The sequence below is a fragment of the Camelus bactrianus genome, chromosome 16, assembly GCF_048773025.1.
Source record: "Camelus bactrianus isolate YW-2024 breed Bactrian camel chromosome 16, ASM4877302v1, whole genome shotgun sequence".
In the NCBI taxonomy this organism is placed as follows: Eukaryota; Metazoa; Chordata; class Mammalia; order Artiodactyla; family Camelidae; genus Camelus; species Camelus bactrianus.
Genome location: NC_133554.1, coordinates 41035894 through 41055255, shown reverse-complemented (window position 1 = coordinate 41055255; position 19362 = coordinate 41035894). Strand labels below are relative to the sequence as shown.

Here is a 19362-nt window from a genome sequence, read left to right as displayed (position 1 = left end):
CTTTCTGGAGTCCAGCTTATTGGTGATGTCCTTATGTCCATTTTACAACTTAGATATCCTCAAACTCTTGCTGTTCCCCTTTTAACAAGGATTAGGAAAAGTTACAAGATAGCTCTCAAAATTTTTGCAGGTCGATTTCTGTAAATTAAAACATTCTCTCATCATTTTACTTACGCAAACATCACATATCTGGAAGTAATTTGGCCATTTTCTCCTAGCAGTATTTCTTTTCTGCTTTTGTCTCCCCTGCCCTTCACATGCCCCTCTTTTTCCCATCCTACCAAGCAAAACATTTATTTAGAGGAGTTCTTACTCTGGCTTCCAGGTTGGTGAACCTCATGAAGCTTCTCTGTAAAACTGCATTTTTCGGGGGAGTCATGGCTCTCATCAGATATTCAAAGGAATACCATACACTGTCCTGCCCCCGTCCCCTCAACAAAAAGATGAAGAACCAGTGATTAGAAGGAAATCATAGTTAATCTTTGGCACAATAGATAATCACTTCATGTTTGGTCGTAAAATAGAGGCACTGACTTATTTTTAGTTCACTGCTCAATTTTCTGAGCCCAGGAGCCCCCAAAGGTCCAATATGTTTGCATGAGTTTGAAAAGTGAAAAATACTTGAAAGTGGGGATAGAGGTGAACTAAGAATGGAGGCGCTTAGTGACCAAGAGAAGACAGATTACCTGTAGTCAGGGGGAAAGAGACTGGATTACAGGCCGGACATTGGCTGAGCTGCGCCCCTTCCCCCTCGCCTTCCCCCAACCCCTCTGGGCGTTGGGAACCTGAAGGAAGACAGTGCAGAGGCTCGAGACCTCAGACTCGGTGTTTGAAACCAGACACGCCAGGAGGCTCACGCGGCCGTGGCGGTGGCTTCCGCCGGAAGATGGCCCCTCCCGGCCGGCCTCGCGCGGGGCACCTTGGGAGCCGGAGGGGGCGGTCTCCCCCAACGGTAGGCGGGGCAGTGTTGCGTCGGGTTCTAATGACACGAGGACACGCCTCTCACGTCCCGGTGTCCTAGGCCCCTTTCCTCTCCGCCTTTCACCGTTTCGCGCTCATTGGAGAGTACCGCCTCTTCCCCCGGGCCGCGCCACCCAGAGCCCTCCGTGCGCTCAGGCCCCGCCTCTTACGGAAGCCGAGGCGGAAGGTCGGAATCCGGAAGAAAAACAATCGGGTGAGAGAGAGCTGGCCAGCACCTGCTACCCGAGGGGGGCCGATCGGGCCGGGACCGGCTGCGGCGGGGAGACACGAGCCGGCCTGGCCACCGCGTGGGGACCATGGCAGCCACGAACCCACGGACCGAACCGAGAAGCAGGACGCTCAGGTGAGGAAGGCGGCTGCGGGGAGGCCGGCCTGCTCCAGGTGGGGTCCCTGCCTCCGACCTACTTGGGGCTGAGGGTCCGGGGCAGAACCAGGCTGGGAGAGAAGGAGCCAGACCTGCGGGGCTGCTTCTAGTTCAGAGTCGTCTCACAATCTCCCAGGCCAGTATCAAGAGGGGTATGTTGGGCTCGAACCCCTCACCCATTTCAAACTCAGGCCGCCAAGCTCGTTCCCACTTGGATGCCCCAAGCAGATGTCCCAGTTTGCTTCTGGAGGAGGCAGCAGCATTGGACTGTTTGAAGTTAAAGACAGAACAAAACATTCTCTTCTTAGCTCTTGAGTAGAAATCTCGTTCTTACTTTTGATCAGCACATACATCATGGGGTCTGCCTGATCCCGTTGTGACCTCCTGAAATCCAAAATCAGATTTAGATAAGATCTTTAGTGAAGTGGTAATAGCCTGGTCCCATGCTTGCTCTTTAACTAGGAGCAACGCTAATCACCAACTTAGTGCAGGTCACGATGCAGGGATTTGCTGCTAATCATCGGATCTGAAAGTGGAAACAAGAAATCCTGACTTTGGCTCTCCATCCACTTAGAGCAGGTCCCTGGGAAAACAAGGAGCCTTGGACTGTAAAGGCTGCCTTCCTTAATCCTCTGTTGGACAGCAGGGGGAGATCGTAAACAAACGAAGCACAAAATCTCTGGCTGAGTGCCTAGGAAGGTGGTTTTTTTTTTTTTTTTTTTTTATTGTTTTGTTGATGTTCATAAGGAGGGGCAGGAAATTGCTTTAAGCTGGCTAGGAGTTTCTTCAAGTTGTGCTTTTTTAGAACATGGACCTCTAAGAACAGGGTCTGGTGGAGAAGAGATGTTTGGGGACATCCTGCCCTTTTCTCCCACCTCCCCTCACCCCCATTCTAGATCTTCCACTGTTACAGGTTCTTCTCCTCATGGTGTGCCTAGGACTCACCTGAGGCTTGGTGGCTGTTTTTGATCTCCGCAGGATTTGTAGCCCCTGCCTGCTCTGTACTCAGCACAGTCTGGGGGCTTCCTGAGAGTATTGCTGTAACTATTCAGTTGAAGAGATATGCAAGTCACTCCTTCCCCTGAGCCTCTGACGGGATCCAGTGTTCTTGAGAGCTGCTGATATAGATCTGTTGCTTCCCTAGGGTTTATATGAAGCTGTGGTGGAGGATGTTATCCAACTGATGACTTTTCCCAAGAGGGTAGACTCTTGAGAGAGATGTTGAGAAACCTGTTATTTAGAATCTTCTTAAGCTCTCTGACACACTTGGCAGAATTGGTTGTGCTCCAGGGATCTGCTAGGAAGGAGTGAGGAAGGAAATGTGGTTTCATTATCACTGTTATTTTTGAAATCCCCCTGTCTTGCAGTCCTTAGGCCTCTCACATGGTGAAAACTGAACCTCCAGAATCTTTCTTGTGGTGGGAGGAACCCGTGGACTGAAGAGGGGCAGGTGGGAAGTTGCTGACTGAGCCATGGATGACTGCTGCAGTGTGGAGGGCTGGTAGAATTCATAAATTCCTGACTGTCCACCCCATCTGCACCCCTCCCCTTGCCTGACCCTGGCACCTTTGTGCCCACTTAGGCAGCTCTCTTGCTGTCAGCAGCATAGTGCTGCCAGGTATTGGCAGCTGTGGGCCTGCTCGGAGGAGCCAATCCAGGGTGGGAATTTCCTGCTCCAGGGGATGGAGGTGAAGACGAAGGGCTTGTAGTTCCCTCCACTGGATGCAGAAACATGCATTTCCCATCCTGACAACAGTGGATTGTGGTGCAGCCATTTGCAGGTCCAGCCCCCTGCCAGTTACCTAGACGAGGTCTCATCCTTCCTCATGGCTTCCCTTCCCAGCATACACATCGTGACGTGGAATGTGGCCTCTGCAGCACCGCCTCCAGACCTCAGTGATCTGCTTCAGCTGAACAACCTGAACCTGAATCTGGACATATATGTCATTGGGTAGGTGTCCACAGGGCCCATCACCCATCCCTGCATTCGAGATCAGGTAAGCCTGACCAGTCCCAAGTTGTCCCCGCAGGGAGCTGCTGTACCCTGTATGCCCTCACTCTGGAGTCTGTAGGCCAGGAGCTTTCAGCCTGCATCAGGGCCAGTCAGTGTCTTTTGTCCTGGGTCAGTGATGGCCAGGGGTTGGCGATCAATAGCCAGGGGAGGGAGAGACCATGGTCATGAGAACCCAAGGCTAGAAAGTCAGCTGAGGGCAGTGCTAAATGTCTGCGACAGAGGCAGTGCCCTCCAGGCCAGAGGGAAAGCCTCTGACCTGGGATGGGCAGTTTGCAGGAAATGAACTGTGGGATCATGAGCCTCCTTTCTGACACTGCCTTTGAGGACCCATGGAGCAGTTTCTTCATGGATGTGCTTTCCCCTCTGAGCTTCGTCAAGGTAACTCACAAGTTCATGGGTGGTTGGGAAATGTGTCTCACCTCTTATTACTTACCCCTAGTCCTTTGGTCTCCCACTCAGGCTTTCATGCTGTTTCCCTTTCATTTAAAGACCCAAGCCTCAGTTGCACCTGGCTCCCTGGGGCTCCTGCCTGCCTGTTGTCTTTCTCAGGTAGCTGAGCTGGGACCCCAGGGACTAGTTTAACACCTTGATATTTTTCAGGTTGGGAGAATTCCACAGGGAGGTACAGTGGGGCTTAGTAACACCTCAGGGCTTACCCACCCCCAGCTGCCAATCTCTACTCCCATGCCCAGCCTGAAATCTCAGAGTATAATAATAATTGCCACCATTTATCGAGTGCTTGCTTGGTGTTAAGCATTATAAATAAGCTCTGTATATATGTTATTTAAAAATCTTAACTCTTCTGAAATATGGGTCTTCTGCAGATAAAACCAAGACTCAGAGGTCACACAGGCTATCTGGGATTTGAATCCAGATCGTTCAAACTTCATAACCCATGTTCTTAACTACTGTACTTTCTTGCTATACTGGTGATCCCTAAGGTTGATGGGCTGCTGGTATCAGAGGGTGTCCTCTAATTACAAGAGACATGCACCCTGAATTCTCAGGGGCCCAGAGGTTTGGAGAGGGGAGATAAATGTGGAGGAAAAGAGTTCTCAGCCTGAAAGGCCAGTGTTCTTTGGGAAATCTTTAGACCATAGGAGAATCTACAGGAAGGCTCTAGATTGTTGGATCTCACCTTTCTGCCCTACACAGCTGAGGGGTGAAACACACTCCTATTCAAAACACCTCGAGTAGTGCTTCTTCGAAATACCAGAATTCCTCTTTTCCCTTCCCTGGGTGATTGGATTTCTTCAGAATTAATTGTGTTACCCTAATTTACCTAAGGGTGCTGAGGCAAGAGCCGTGAGTCCTCCAGAGGAGGGCAGAGTAGGGAGGAGGGCATACTAGATTTGGTCCTGCCACTGAGTCTAGAAGATGCCAGCCCCCAAGCCCTTGGCTCCCCCCAGATCAGACTTTGGTCTCTCCCTGCAGACTTGGAGCTGGATCTTCTTGGAGGGCAGAGCCACTTTTCTCTGACCACCCACTCCCTTCCCAAACCTGGAGGCCTCCTTGTACTTCAGCTAACTGACAAGGGATTGGTGGAATGGAATCAAGCCAAGGAAATTAGCTCATCTTGTGGCATAGACACAGCTCATTCTACCCATGCGGCCTCCTGAGAGCCTGGCACCCAAAGCAGATGACCCTCCTTCCCCCAGCCAGGAGTTGAGGGGCAAGCCCTGCCTGCAGCCTGTTCCTTGGGCCGGAAGCTGCCAGCCTTAGGTTGAGAAGCCTGGGGTTGACCCCCTTTGCTGGCTCCAAGGCTCTCAGTTGCCTCCCTCTAGTCCCTTCCTTAGCTCCTCCTCCTTCATTTCCTCCAATTAGCACTTCCCCTATAAGTCTCTGGCCTTTTCCCACAGCTCCACCCTTTCTCCCAATCCAAGCTTTCCTGCCCCACCCCCACCCTCATCCTCCTCGCCCCCTCACCCCCTCACTGCTACTTCAGAAAGTGGACCGGTGCCTTTGTGGATTAATATTAAGCTTGAAACTCTTCCTGAATCTTTATCAGTTCCCTGGGGGTTAGTCCCTCAGAGTCTAGCCCTACCCCCACTTCCATGGTCCTATATACACATGAAGGGGAAGGGCCCAGACTCAGGGTGGAGAGTGAGGTGGGGGACACATTTATAGCAATCTCTGCCCAACCCTAGGTTCTCACGCCTCCCTCACTCAGTCCTGGGTTTGGGGTTCCCCCTGCTTTGATTCCTTCACTGTGCCAGGGCTCCTGGCCTGCGGGATCAAGTTTCATAATTCCTGGAAGGCCCCAGTACATGCTCCCCACCCGGGGATTTCCTCCTTGGCCTCTGCACCTCATGCTCCGGAAATAGCTACTCGGATAGTGGGTGTAGACAGCCTGAAGCTGAGAGAGGGTCACTGGCCCATTCCCACCCCGCCTCCGTGGCCACCGAGAGCAGGGATTTTGACAGTCCTGGTCCTTTGACGTTGTTATCCAGGTGGTCCTTCTGGTTCCTTAGTCTCCTTGAGCCTCAAGTCCTTCATCTGCAAAACAAGGACAGTGCTTCCCGAAAGGGTGGGCGAGGAGATATAATGCGATAGGAAGCGCGTCAGGAGACAGAGGCTGCTCTCCCTGTTCTCCCGAGCCTGCAAACACGTCCTCTGTCCGCTCATCCCCTCTGCAATGCTTTCATAGACACCAACTGCCCACAGTCTGTGTTATTTTTTGGTAGCATCTTCTTAATTTCTTTCTACTCAACTCTAATGTACGGAGAAGTTAAGTGTAGTTTGATAGATTTTTATATGCATATGCAGCCTTGTCACCACCAGTTAAATCAAGATACAGAATATTTCCATACCCTAGAAGGTTCTCATGTTCTTTCCCTGCATTTACTTTCAAGAATCCTTAAGCCAAAAAATAATAGGTGCCGGTTAACCAAGCATCCTTGAGACAGATTCTTGCTTTATCAATGAGAAAATAGGCTGAGACTTGCCCAATATCAAATACTAAGTGCCCAAGCTGAGATAGATCCCGCCCCTTAGCCTCCGTTCATCTTTGAGCATCTGTGAAATTCTTCTGAGCCCTGGCCCACGGTACTTGTAGGACCTCAGAAAGGTATCAGAGAGAAAAGCACCTGACCATGCCTGGGGCTGGCACTGAGTCAGCGCCTTTCTGATGGCAGGGTCCCTGTCAGCCTTGTCTTCTCTGTCCTCCACCCCCCAGCCCAGGGGCAGAAACTGAAACTTGCTTAGCTCCCACAGTGCATCATTTGGCAGCTGAGACTCAAATTGAGATGCCATAGACCCCTGGGTCAGGGCATCCATGTGGCTCAGGCCTCGAGAGCACCGAGCACAGCGCCTGGCAGGGACATGAATGACCAGTGCCCCTCTGTCCTGCAGGTCTCCAGTGTCCGCATGCAGGGGCTTCTGTTACTGATCTTTGCCAAGTATCAGCATTTGCCCTTTATCCAGATCCTGTCTACTAAATCCACCCCCACTGGCCTCTTCGGGTACTGGGTAAGGACTAAGCTGTTATCTGAGTCAAGAGTTGGGAGGCCTCCTATCACTGGGCTGGGAAAAACTGGAAGCTTTAGAGCTGGGCAAATGAAAAAGGGGGTGAAAGGAATCTTGGCACCCTGTCCAGGCCAGTGCCCTGCAAAGCTACCTCCCTGCCTCAGGGGGGCTTAGCATCCCCAAGGCTGTTGGGTGAGCTGGGCTGTGGGGTTGGAGAGGCCACTCTGGGGAACTGAGCATCTGGCCCTAGGAGATCCCGCAGGAGGTGAGACCATCACCTCAGGCCTAAGGCAGGAAAAGAGAAGTGTGGCCCACCCAGAGCAGCTTCCCACCCTTCTGCCCACCTGTCCTACCAGGGGAACAAAGGGGGCGTCAACATCTTCCTGAAGCTTTATGGCTACTATGTCAGCATCATCAACTGCCACCTGCCCCCCCACATGGCCAACAATGACCAGCGGCTGGAACACTTTGACCGGATCCTGGAGATGCAGAATTTTGAGGCACAGGATATCCCCAACATCCTGGACCACGAGTGAGCGTGCCGTTGTGAACTACCGCCCTGTCCTTCCCCCCATGCCAGCCCAGGCGAGCGTGCTCTGCCAGGTCACTGCTCCCCAGCCAGAGGCAGTCTGTGCTCCATCCCTGCCCTCTCCCAGCCTCTTCCCTGATGCCCCATCTGCTTTCCTGTCCAGCTTTGCCTACCTGGGGTCTGGGGCCCCTTCCCTTACCCTAGCCCCTCTGTCCTGCCTGGAAACCCTGGACACTCTGAACATCCTAGGTCAGGATCCTCCGTGGTTCCCTGGAAGGGCTGGTTGTCGCCTTGCCTGGTGCCCAGTTGAGGGAGAGGGAGGGAGGGCTAGAGTCTGCTCCATATTTGCCACTTGTCCCCCAGGACTGGTCTCTTCGGCTTAAATGGTGGGGTGGGGGCCATGAGAACAGTCCTGTTGGGCCCACGCAACTTGTCTTCACCTGATCCTCTGCCAGCATCTGGCTTCTCACCCACCTCCTCGAGCTTTCCATTCTCCAGCAGCCCTGCAGTGAGCAGGCCAGAGCCCCCAGTTGCCCTCCCTTCTCTGACCTCATCACAAACCCTCAGGCCACCTGCCTTCCTTTCTTTCTGAAGCCTCATCCTCTGGTTTGGAGACATGAACTTTCGGATCGAGGACTTTGGGTTGCACTTTGTCCGGGAATCCATAAAAAATCAATTCTACAGTGACCTGTGGGAGAAGGATCAGGTATCCAGTGATGGGAGGTCCCTGAGGGGTGGTCTGAGCCCCTGATGGGGGTCAACATGAGATATGGGGGGTTCCCTAGTGCCTCTTCTTTGCCAAGCCTCTGTTCCCCGGCAGGGAGGAACCTAAGAGGTCTTCACACCTGGGGGTGGGGCAGCCAGTCCTGTCGGGGCCTGGTCTCCACCTGGGGGTCCTGGGGCACAGCCGCTGGTTGTGCGTGCGAGTAGGGAGTGAGAAGGGCTTTGACCTGCCGTGGATGCCAAGATACCAGCCCGCTTGTGTCCCTGCCATCTTTCCCATCCCCAGCCTCCCCTCTGACATATGTCTGCTAGTGGCTCCCAGAGAGAAGGAATTCAAAGCCTGGTCCCTACAGTCCAAAGACTGGGGAATGGCAGGCAGCTGCCTCCCCTGGGACTGTGGGGTAATGTTTACAAGAGGATTTAGCTGCTCTCCTGGTGGTTGGGGTGCAGTGGAGCTGGGGTGCTGAGGCTGCCGCTGGGGCAGTGAGGAAATGACATGGTGTGGTTTGATTCTTGTCCCACTGTGATGGCGTGTGCTGATCCCTTGAATGGAGTGTGGTGCTGGGCCGTGGGGTCAGGCCTGTTGGGAGATGGGACCTTGCCTTTCTCTCCAGCTCAGCATTGCCAAAAGACACGACCTGCTGCTCCGGGAGTTCCAGGAGGGCCCCCTGCTCTTCCCGCCCACCTACAAGTTTGATAAGAACTCCAACACCTATGACACCAGGTGAGGGGACTCCACTAGAGAGGATCAGCTTGTCGCAGATCTGGAGTTAGCCCACGAGGAGGAAATGGGAGGTGAGGGGCCTGGAAGTCAAATTATGCTGGCCCCAGTGGCAGCGGGAGCTGCATCAGAACAGAAGTATTAGGGAAGCAGGAATAGATCCAGTCATCACCTCTCAGGGGTGGCACCCCCTGCTGACTATGGGAGGGGTCCTAGATTGTCCTCAGAGACAGCAGGAAGGGAGGACAGAGACAGCAAGAAGGGGGTTGGTGGCAGGGCAGATAGAACCAAAGGAGAAGGGAGGACTGCTGACTCCTGACTTGGGAGGGACTTATTTGAGCATTCTGGGAACCCCTCTCCCCACTCCCCAGGGCTTTCTGGTCTTCCCCTACAGGGGCCAGAAATCTTGCCCTGCCCCAGCTGTGAGTGGGTCGGCTACCACTCAGGCAGATGAAGTAGTGCTGCTAGGGGAGCATTCATGGGGAACAGTACAAAGATCCTGCCTCTAGTAGTTAGAAGTGCAGCTCTGCCCTTCATCAGCTACATGACACTGGACATGGTATTTCAGCCTCAGTTTTGTCATCTATAAAATGTGAGTGATAACAGTACCTACTTCATGGGGCTGAGGATTAAATGAGACATTGCATATGCTTAGCCCAGCGTCTGGCGCCCAGTATGCACTATGATAACTGCTGTTGTTATTTTGAGATACATGTCTTCAGATGGTTGTTTTACTGAAAACCTTTCTAAGCTTAGAAGGGGCCAGGTAACCACCAAAACCTTAGGGTTGGGCAGAGGGACAAGAAGTCCTTGGCCTGATTTAGGGCAAGGGTTCTGATCTCTTTGAAGAAAAAGAACCCCCTACCTGTTACAGGGCTTTTCATGTCAACTGGAGCAGCTCCTTCGTGGGTTCCCCTAGCAGGACTAGCTTAGGTGGGAGGAGGAGATACCTTCGAGGGCATCCAGGCCTCTGGGATTTAGAGGGGGAGTAGGTGTCTCCACAGCCAAGCCAAGGGGACAGGCAGAGCTGCTGGCCAGTGCTGGAAGTGGCATGGCAGAGCCACAAGGTCCCCACCAGGGAAGAGGGAGAGCGTGAGCCATGTCAGGAGTGTGGAGCAAGACGGAGTGGGGTGGTGGCTGGGGCAGTGCACACAAGACGAGACCACCAACATTGGTAACAGGGTCCAACCTGGGCAGCAGTGCAAGCCAGAAAGAAGGTGAGAGGGCAGGTTCCTGCTGGCCCGCTGGCCTGGTTCCACAGCTGCCAGTCTCCCCAGCCGTCCATTGGAAATGAGGGTCATCATGCAAATTGTAAGGCCCCAGGGGTCAGGCTGGGGCCTTGGAGGCTGGGACCTTCCACCAATTGACTTCAGAACCTCACTTGCCAGCAGGAAAAGCGCTGCTGACAGGCCATGTGGCCAGGTGTCCCTTTGCCCACCCCCACCCCCAGGTGCAGGAGGGAAACCTTCAGGAGACTGGAAGTCATAGAGGTTGGGTAGAGAGGCTGAGATGTTCTTCCCCAGGTGCCTCAGCTAGTGATGGCAGAGCCGGAGTAACTCTGTTACCCACCATGCTCTCCTCTAACCCACGGTGTCTCCGAATTCACAGCCAGTTTGCCCGCAGCTGCAGCAGAAAGGAGACCACGACTGGGATGGCAGAGGCTTGTAAGGAGGAGGCAGATCCTTATTTCCATGTAACAGATACAATCACCCTGTGACTGAGCACTTCCCGTGGACCAGGCATTGTACAAACTGCCTGGCCTGCATCACTTCACTTAATTCCTACCAGAGCCTCATTAGGCGGACATCGTTGATAATGAGTTTTTACAAATAAGGAAACTGAGTCTCGGAAGATTTAAGTAGGGTGGTAGCAGAGTAAGTGATGGAGCAAGAATTTGAACTTGAGTCTGTGTGAATCCACACTCATGCGCCTCCCCTTGCCTGGAGCCCAGGAAATGAAGGAATGTCTGGACAGGAACAGGGGGCATTACAGGGGGATATCATAACTGAAATATTCCCAGCTGAGAGTTCCTGTGGTGGGCAGGGCCTGAGCCCCACATAGGGAACAGAAACATTCCTGTCTAATCAGTCTGTTACTCATCCTTGAAAATACAGTTCAGACATCATCTCTTCTGGTAAGCCTTCCCTGACCCTTGCCTGTTTCACTGAGAGTTCCCTCCTGCCTTTACGCTGCCTACAAACCATGCACACACCATGCTTTCAGTGTTGCTGTGTTTTTTTTTTTTTCTTAATTAGTGTTTTTGTTTGTTTTTTGGCAGGGAGAGGGAATTGGAGGTAATTCAATTTATTTATTTATTTATTTTCTTATTTAATTTTTTTTTTAAACGGAGGTACTGGGGATTGAACCCAGGGCCTCATGCACACTAAGCATGCACTCTACCAGTGAGCTATACCCTACCCCCCAGTGTTGCTTTTAAGACACAGTGTGCCTTTCTTGCTGCACTATGAATGCCCAGAGCACAGAGACTGGATCTGATTTATGACCATCCCTGGTATGTAGCGTAGTGCCTGGCATATGTTTGAACTGGGAGCCTGAGAGGACAAAAGGAAAAGGTATGGTATTTAAGGAGCAGCCAGTCTAGTAGAGGGACCCACCCAGAGCAAGAGAGCCAAAGAAACACTCTCGAGTCCAGGAGTTGGCTGATAGAAGTTTCCAGAACTCTGTGTGGAAGCACTGAAGGAGGTTGAAGCAAGTGGTGAGGAGGCGGGCGGCTGAGGCCAGGAGCAGTCAACGAGAGTTGTTGTCAGGGAGGCAGCAGAGTTGGCAGAAAGAAGGGCAGGCATTCTGATCAGTCAGCAGCGCTGCCGAGAGGCACCTTGAGCGGAGCTGGCGAGGCTGTGAGCACGTTGTGCGCAGGGCACGTCTGCAGCTCAGCCCGGCCACGCGTCCCCGAGCCAAAATGTAATGAGAAACGAGGTCAGCTCCATTACAGGGGCGGGCCAAAGGGCTGAGGGCGGGAAATCCTGTTAAAGTCAGGGATTGCATTCGGGTTTTGTTACAGTCGACATGAACCCAGTCAGCCTCCCCACTAGGCCATGAGGAGAGGGTATTATGATCAATCTAGTCAAGGCTCGTGTCCAGAGTTCAATGAGACACTTAGAAGCCGTCTACAGGGATCTGAGAGGAAAAGGGCTTTCAGACCTGAAAATGGAACACATCACTACTTTTGGGTCAGTAAATTGGCTCAAATTTTCTAGGCTCTTAAGCCAAGAGAATCTTGCAGAGCTACATGGTTTTAAGTTTTAGAAAGTAAAGACTTAACTACAGGTATACCTGGGAGATACAGCGAGTTGGTTCCAGACCACCGCAGCAAAGCAAATATCACAACAGAGAGTCACAGATTTTTAGATCTCCTGGTACATATAAAAGTTATGTTCACACTGTACTGTAGTTTGTTGAGTGTGCAATAGCTTTCCATCTTTAAAAAAAAGTACATACCTTAATTTAAAAATACTTTATTGGTAAAAAATTCTAACCATCATCTGAGCCTTCAGTGAGTCATAATCTTTTCTCAATAGTGACAACAAAGATCACAGATCACCATAACAAATATAACAATAATGAAAAAGCTTGAAATATTGCAAGAATAACCAAAATGTGGCCCAGAGACAGGAGGTGAGCAAATGCTGTTGGCAAAATGGCGTCGACAGGCTTGCTCCACGCAGGGTTGCCACAAACCAACGTACAGAAAACACGGTATCAGCAAAGCACAAGAAGACAAGGTATACTTATAAACTTCACAAACAACTCTTAGACTCAGTCACGACCATTCAGCCCCAAAGTATTAGTGAGGCCCCGCTCTGGTAACACACACTGGGAATTGGCCACCTCAGGGCAAGCTGGAGGAGACAGGTGCAGAGGAAGGAGTCAGCCACCTGGGCAAGTGGCCAGCCTCCACCTGGACAGGGTGACCTCGCTGAACTTCAGTGTCTTGTAGAAAGAGAACGATGTGGCCTGTAGCATTCTCCCAGTGCAGGGAGGATTAGCATGGTCCCCGAGGCACCCATCACAGTGCCTGATGCACAGAAGGCCCCTATGTTCAGCTATTATTGTTATTAGGAGTGGAGAACTGGGGGATATATATAATATTTAGTTTGTACATATTTATTTTGCCTACCTGTTCCTTGTCTTTTGTTTGTCAAGTGAGCTCCTCAATGGCTTTATCAATCCCATTTACCAGATCCCCAGCTGCTTGGCATGTAACAAAGGCTCAGTAAATCTCGTTGAAAGAAAGAACAATATGGGTGCCCAGTGATGAGTGTGGGCCAGGCCATGGAAAAGGAAGGAAGGGAAACAGGCTGAGGTACTGAGGAGGAAGGAGAGTCAAGCTGTGGTCAGGACTTGGGGAGGATGCTGACGGGACAGCATGTGTGGGCTCTGGACCATAATGAAGTGGGGGAGGTTGCTTTGAAAGGGAGAGTGGTACATTCATGTGGTTCATTACCAAGTTTTCAGAATTGCTAGGCACTGTATGTTCAAGGTTGGTTTGGAGATCTAGTCTATAGTCTCTGGGATGGAAATACCACATTCCAATGTCCCCTGAACGCTCCTCAGAAGAGTGAATGGTTGAAACAACCCAGGAGCCCTGAGCAGATGTGGTTTAGCCAGTTACCACTTCTTGACCACTCCCTCGGTGCTATAATTTATTTAATCTTCACAGTGGCTCTTTGAAGTAAGTACTGTTATCACCCCATCTTAGAGTTGAAGAAACTGAGGCTTGGAGTGGTGATGTCACTTGCCCAAGGGCAGAGCCTTTTCTTTTTTTTTTAAACTAGATTACTGGTTTCTTATAAAAGGATGTAACTCAGGAACCTGCAGATAGAAGAGATGTGTAGGGCAAGGTATGGGGGAAGGAAGGGTAGGGAGCATCCGTGCCCTCTCCAAGGGCGCCACTCTCCCCAAATCTCCACGTATTCACCACTCGAAACCACACCTGTGCTTTTTTTCCCCCCATGGGCTAAAGTCCAAGTTTATTCCACTATGTCAGGCTGACTCTCTCAACTGTGTCTTAAGAATCCAAGTACGGTGGGGGAGGGGAATAGCTCAGTGGTAGAGCATATGCCTAGCATGCACCAGGTCCTAGGTTCAATCCCCAGTACCTCCACCAAAATAAATAAATAAACAAATAAGAAACTAATTACGTCCCTCCACAAAAAAAAAAAGAAGAAAAAGTATCAAACTAAGGGAATTTATAGGTGAGTACTTGACTGATGTATGCACCACAAAGTAAATAAAAGATGTAAAAAATTCTGGCAATAGAAATTCTACTGCTAGAGAGTCTAATGCCGTTGGGAGGATGCAGTGGGGAAATAAGTCTCAAAAAATTTTTTTAACATCCAGGGTGAAAAAAGTGGAGAAACTAAATTAAAAATAGATGGCAGGGTCAAATCATCTGTCTTAAGGCCACCAGATTTAAACACACCTGCTATTAATGAATAGGGCTGAACCTTTCCCCAACTGATCTCTGATCCTGGAGGTGGAGTTCACCACCGAGGCACCATCCTGCCTCTGTTGCTGGAAAAGCGTATTGCTATTGAAGTGACGACAGTGTGTCAGAAATGTTTATTTAAAACAGTAAGTGGATAAAGCAGAAGACAAAAATAGCATTTCAAACTGATTATAAGCATATGAAACTGTATACGTTAAGATTGGACAGGAAGGGGAGAAGATATAGCTCAGTGGTAGAGTGCATGCTAGCATGCATGAGGTCCTGGGTTCAATTCCCAGTACCTCCATTACATACATAAATAAGCCTAATTACCTCCCCCCACCAAATAAATTTTAAAAAAAGGAGAAGAAGCTACCACTTAAAAAAATAAAAGTTTTAAAAATGATTAAAAAAATTGGGCACATTTTTGAGAAGAGAGATTGAGCTTGGGGATTTTTAGTTATTTGGGTTTCACAAGCGCTTGCTGAGTACCTACTATGTGCCAGGCTCTGTACCAATGCTAAGGACACACAGGAGATTCCAAGAGCCAGTCCTCACCTCTGAGTTCACACACTGACAGGCTGACCGGGAAACAGAAAACTACAATATAATTTAATAGTAGAAGCTCTCGTGTAAGATGCTTTGGAAGCAGAGGGGTCAGGGATGGCTTTATGACAAAGACAGCACTGGAGCTGCGCCTCTCCGTGTGAAGAGGAAGTTCCAGGCAGCAAAACCTGCCAGAGTAAAGGTCCAGAGGCTTGAGAGTCACCAAGGTGAGGCGGGTCTGGGGCAGAGGTGGGAGATGAGGTTGGAAGGAGGGTCAGGCTCCTGTGTGCCTGGAAGCCATGCTTGGAGACTTGAGCTTTATTCTGGAGGCAGTGACGACTCCTTAAAGGTTTTAAAATAGGAATCATCTGAGCAGGCGGCCCCTCAGGGAAGCTGGTGAGTGAGGAACAGGCAGAAGGTCTTTCCCCTGACTCGAGAACAAGGAACCGTAACAGCTAGTGTCTACAGAGAGCTTATTTTGTCCCAAGCATTGTGCTTGGTTTTTTGTGCTTTATCTCACTTAAACATCTCAGCACCCCTATGACATAAGTACTGTTTTTATCTCCATTTTACAGGTGAGGAAGCTGAGGCCTAGGAGAGGTTGGCCCGCTGATAAAGGGCACTGGCTCTGTGGTCACACTGCCTGACCTTGAGTCCTGGCTTCGCCACTCAGTGCCTGTGTGACTTTGGGAAAGTCACTTTCCCCCTGAGACTCAGTTTCTCCACCTGTGAAGAGTGAAGTAAATGGTACTGATCACAGGCACGTAGTGCACATTCCCTAAATGCTTCCCTTTCCTTTCCTAAGGTCACGTCTTTAGTACTGGGGAAGCCAGATTCCAGCTCATTCCATCTGACTCCAAAATCCAAACCTCAGCTTCTTTGATCTTCTGCTACTTTGGTTCAAGAAATAAGAGAGTCTCTAAATGCAATGTTCTGAGTCACAATTTGATTCAGAGAAATGCAGAATAGACTGAGGGTCCTTGGCTGAGTCTGACAGAGGCAGCATACTTGTGACTCTGTTGGGCACCATCCCCTCTGCTGCCCTGCCGGGCCCCAGCTCCAGCCCAGGGCTCTCTTGGCTGCTGACAGGTGCTGGTGTGAGGGGCTCCAGGAAGCTCGCCTGCCAACTCTTTCTCATCTCCCCACTCTTCCTCTTCCCCCACCCAGTGAGAAAAAACGCAAGCCTGCGTGGACTGACCGCATCCTGTGGCGGTTGAAGCGGCAGCCCCAGGGTGGCTTCCACACCCCCAGGCTGTCAGCCCCTCACTTCTCCCTGTTTCTGAGGAGCTACGTCAGCCACATGATGTACAGCATCAGTGACCATAAGCCCGTCACTGCCACCTTTGAGTTGGAGGTAACTTCCGGGCTGCCCAGCACTTGGCAGAGGAGCAGCCATGCTGGGCCCCGTCCCCACACCCTCCCGCCCTGGGTTCTCATGTCAACAGATCCCCCAGGGGAGACCTGTAGGAGGACATGATTGCCTTTCCTCCCAGGTCAGGTATCCCAGCTCTTCTTGGGAACTGTTGATGGCTCTGTCTGTCAAAAACGTGTTCAAACCCTTTGTCAATAGGTTTCCATTTCCTCCTGGTCCTGTCCCTTGAGGCTCCTGAGTTCCATTATGCCTATTACCTACCGAGTGAAGTACAACTTCCTTTCATTTGTCCTAAACCTACCTGGATCAGGTTGCAAAGGGAGCCCCCTCCATCCTTGTGTCTTGCCGTCTAATGACCAAGACGGTGATGACCTCCTTTGAGCTACTGGTTGCCCGCAGCCTTCACCTTTTCATACTGTTTGTCTGTCTTTATACCATTGTGTCCCTCCACCTGCCTGTAGCTGTTCTCACCAGAGGTCCCCAAATTGGATTTAGGCCTGTGGGTCAGGAACTCTGGAGTCCTGACAGCAGCTACCTGGCTTCTTTCTTCAACCTGTCAGCAACTCCCCCAATCTCCCCCACCCTACCCCCACCCTCACCCTCCAGCACTCAGCTCTCTGTTTGGTTACCCACTGGGCCCCCGGGCCCATCCTCCCTGGCAGGGCATGCCACCCCTGACAAGCCCTTGGCTCTTTCTCTTTCCAGCTGGCCAGCCAAGGTCTGATACTCTCAGGGCAGCCTAGTGGAGTCCTATGCCCACCCTCCTGGTGCCCCTCCTCCCCCATTGACCTGTTGGAAGGGCACAGTTAAAACATTTGTCTCAGAGTAGGGAATGATGCTGTGGGATTTCAACCCCCTTCCCACCCCTGTGTGTAGCTGAAGCCATTGGTATCTGCCCCACTGATCACCCTGCTCCCCGAGGGCCTGTGCACCATGGAGAACGACCTGTTGATCAGCTACTTCTTGACCACAGACTTCCCCAGCAGCCCCTGGGACTGGATCGGACTGTACAAGGTGACGTGGTGGGCTGGGCAGGGTCTCACCAACCACAACCCCCCCCCCACCAGGTTTATTGGTTCTGAGGGCTCCTGGGAGCTGGGCACAGAGACTGGAGAGTTCACCCCCATTCACCCCAGGGGTCCTTGCCCACCTTGGGGCTGGCAGTGAAAGGGAGGGGGCAGATGGTACGATGACCAGACCTAGAACGAGACCATCCTCTCCTTAGGACTTGATGTGAGTCCTGTGTTCTCCCAGACCACTGACCGCCCAATCCCCCTTCCACAGGTGGGGCTGCGCCACATTAATGACTACGTGTCTTATGTCTGGGTTGGGGACAACCAGGTCTCCTTCAGCGACGAGCTGATCCAGGTACCTGCCCCCTTTCCTGAGATAGGTATTCTACATCTCCAGCAGGTAGACTTGCCTGAGCTCTCCTCTTGAGTTCTGGAAGGAACAGAGAGCTGGATACCTTGTCCCTGAGAGCCAGGTGGGGCCTGGGGCCATTAAGGTGACCCCCTTCCTGTCTGTCCTCCCCTTCAGGTATACATCAACATCAGCGACATCCCTGAAACTGAGGAGCAGTTTCTCCTTTTTTACTATAGCAACAACCTGCATTCTGTGGTGGGGATCAGCAAGCCCTTCAAGGTAAAGGGATGCTGGTGGGTAAGAGGGAGGGTAGCACAGAAGACTTGAGCCCATCACCATCGGTTCTCCGAGGCCACGGGCGAAGGATCCCACCCCCATGATGGAGCCACAGAGGTTGGGGAAGGGGAAGATGGAAGGCCCAGCCCCCTCTGCTCCCCAACTGTTTTGTTTTTTAACAACTGTTTTATTGCTGCAGATCCAGCCTCGCTCCTTCTTCCAGGAGGACCCACTGGATGCAGCCCAACCACAGATCTGAGCCGGGATGAGAGTGAATCCAGGGCGGAGGCCAGAGCTGGCAGCCAGCTCTGCCCATCACTGCCAGGAGTGCTGGGGGCCCACCCGGCCTCCTGAGGAGGAAGCCAGCATCCTCCTCCTCCCAGGGGAGATCTAGCCACACTCCTTTGCTCTCTGCAGTCCAGATCTCTGGAATAGGCCCCTTAAATACAGGTTCTTGTTGCTGAGGTGAAACCAGCTAGTTTGTCAACAGTGAAGAGCTAGAGACGGTGCACTAGATGTGGGAAGGACCCTCCAGCCTGCATTTCATTTCTTGATTTTCCCCACACACACTTCCAGTCCCGCCCAAGCAGGCCTGCCAGGCACATGCCCCATCTGGCACAGGCCTGCATTCTTGTCACGCCACCCTGGGCCTTAGGCTGCCTGAGAAGGGGAGATGCTCACATTTGTACAGGCTGCCTAGACTGGTTGGTGCAAGCAGCATTGGGTTCCAGCAGTCTTGGCGTCTCATTGCCTGTCCCCCTGAGGGGTGGGCAGAGGGTCTAGGATCCCTGCATTCAGCAGAAGCAAATGACTAAGTAGGAGGGGCCCTCCACCCAGGCTCTTAGGTAGAGGTCATAGGCAGGTTGATGTGTGTCCTGCCAGCAGCACCCCTCCCCCCTTCCTGTCTGACCCAGGAAGTTCCAGGGCCTGAGCAGAGAATGGGACCCAGGTTTGCTTCTGCTGGAGAGTCAGGCTCCATGCCCCTAACCTGCCCTCTTGTGAAGGGTGGGCAGATGGTAGAGGGACTGTGGCGACAGCCTTTTCCAGGGCAGTCCTTGCCCGGTCCAGCTCATGTGCCCCTACCTTTGCCTGCAGTCATTGGCCAGAAACCTGCCCTCTCTCTAGACTGCTCTGGGACCTCGAGCTGGGGCAGGCGGAGAAGATAGCCAGTAAAGGTGTTTGGAGAATCTGGCCCTGGGGAGTCTTCAGAGCTCATTCTCCAGGTGCTGCATGAACACCTGCCCCACTCCCACCACTAGCCTCCAGCCACTACTGACTCAGTGGCCCTTCTCCCAGGAGAAGACACCTCAGGGAGCCTGTGCTGTGACTGTCATGCCATCCTATGACCTGAGACTGAGGGACACTCCAGTTGCTCTGCATTCATACTCCACCCTGGGAGCCATCAAGAACTGTCCCTGTGGCTTCCAACAGGGCATGGCTGCCTGTGTTCTGTGTCTGTTGCATCAGAATAATTAGAAACCTGGCTTTTACACTTATGTGTGACTCCATGATGGTGGTGGGAACGGGCAGGCTTGCTAGACTCCAGGACAAGGGCCG

General features: G+C 51.9%; 1 protein-coding gene across 6 annotated transcripts; it reads left to right on the top strand.

Annotated features, from left to right (window-relative positions):
- Window positions 1-1021: 1021 nt before the first annotated feature.
- On the top strand, window positions 1022-19295 carry INPP5K (inositol polyphosphate-5-phosphatase K). Of its 6 annotated transcripts, none has more exons than XM_010958205.3 (13): window positions 1026-1324; window positions 2713-2795; window positions 3189-3296; window positions 3636-3737; window positions 6711-6827; window positions 7181-7356; window positions 7948-8059; window positions 8691-8800; window positions 15960-16146; window positions 17041-17178; window positions 17449-17532; window positions 17704-17808; window positions 18005-19295. In XM_010958205.3, exons 4-13 carry the CDS (start codon window positions 3639-3641, stop codon window positions 18062-18064), a joined length of 1188 nt encoding a protein of 395 aa, XP_010956507.1. In that variant the 5' UTR covers window positions 1026-1324; window positions 2713-2795; window positions 3189-3296; window positions 3636-3638; the 3' UTR covers window positions 18065-19295. The 6 variants fall into 6 exon arrangements, with proteins under 6 accessions (XP_074199314.1, XP_010956507.1, XP_045374950.1 ...); XM_010958204.3 differs by having other exon boundaries at window positions 1028-1324; window positions 3629-3737; XM_045518994.2 differs by lacking the exon at window positions 3636-3737.
- The last annotated feature ends 67 nt before the right edge of the window (window positions 19296-19362 follow it).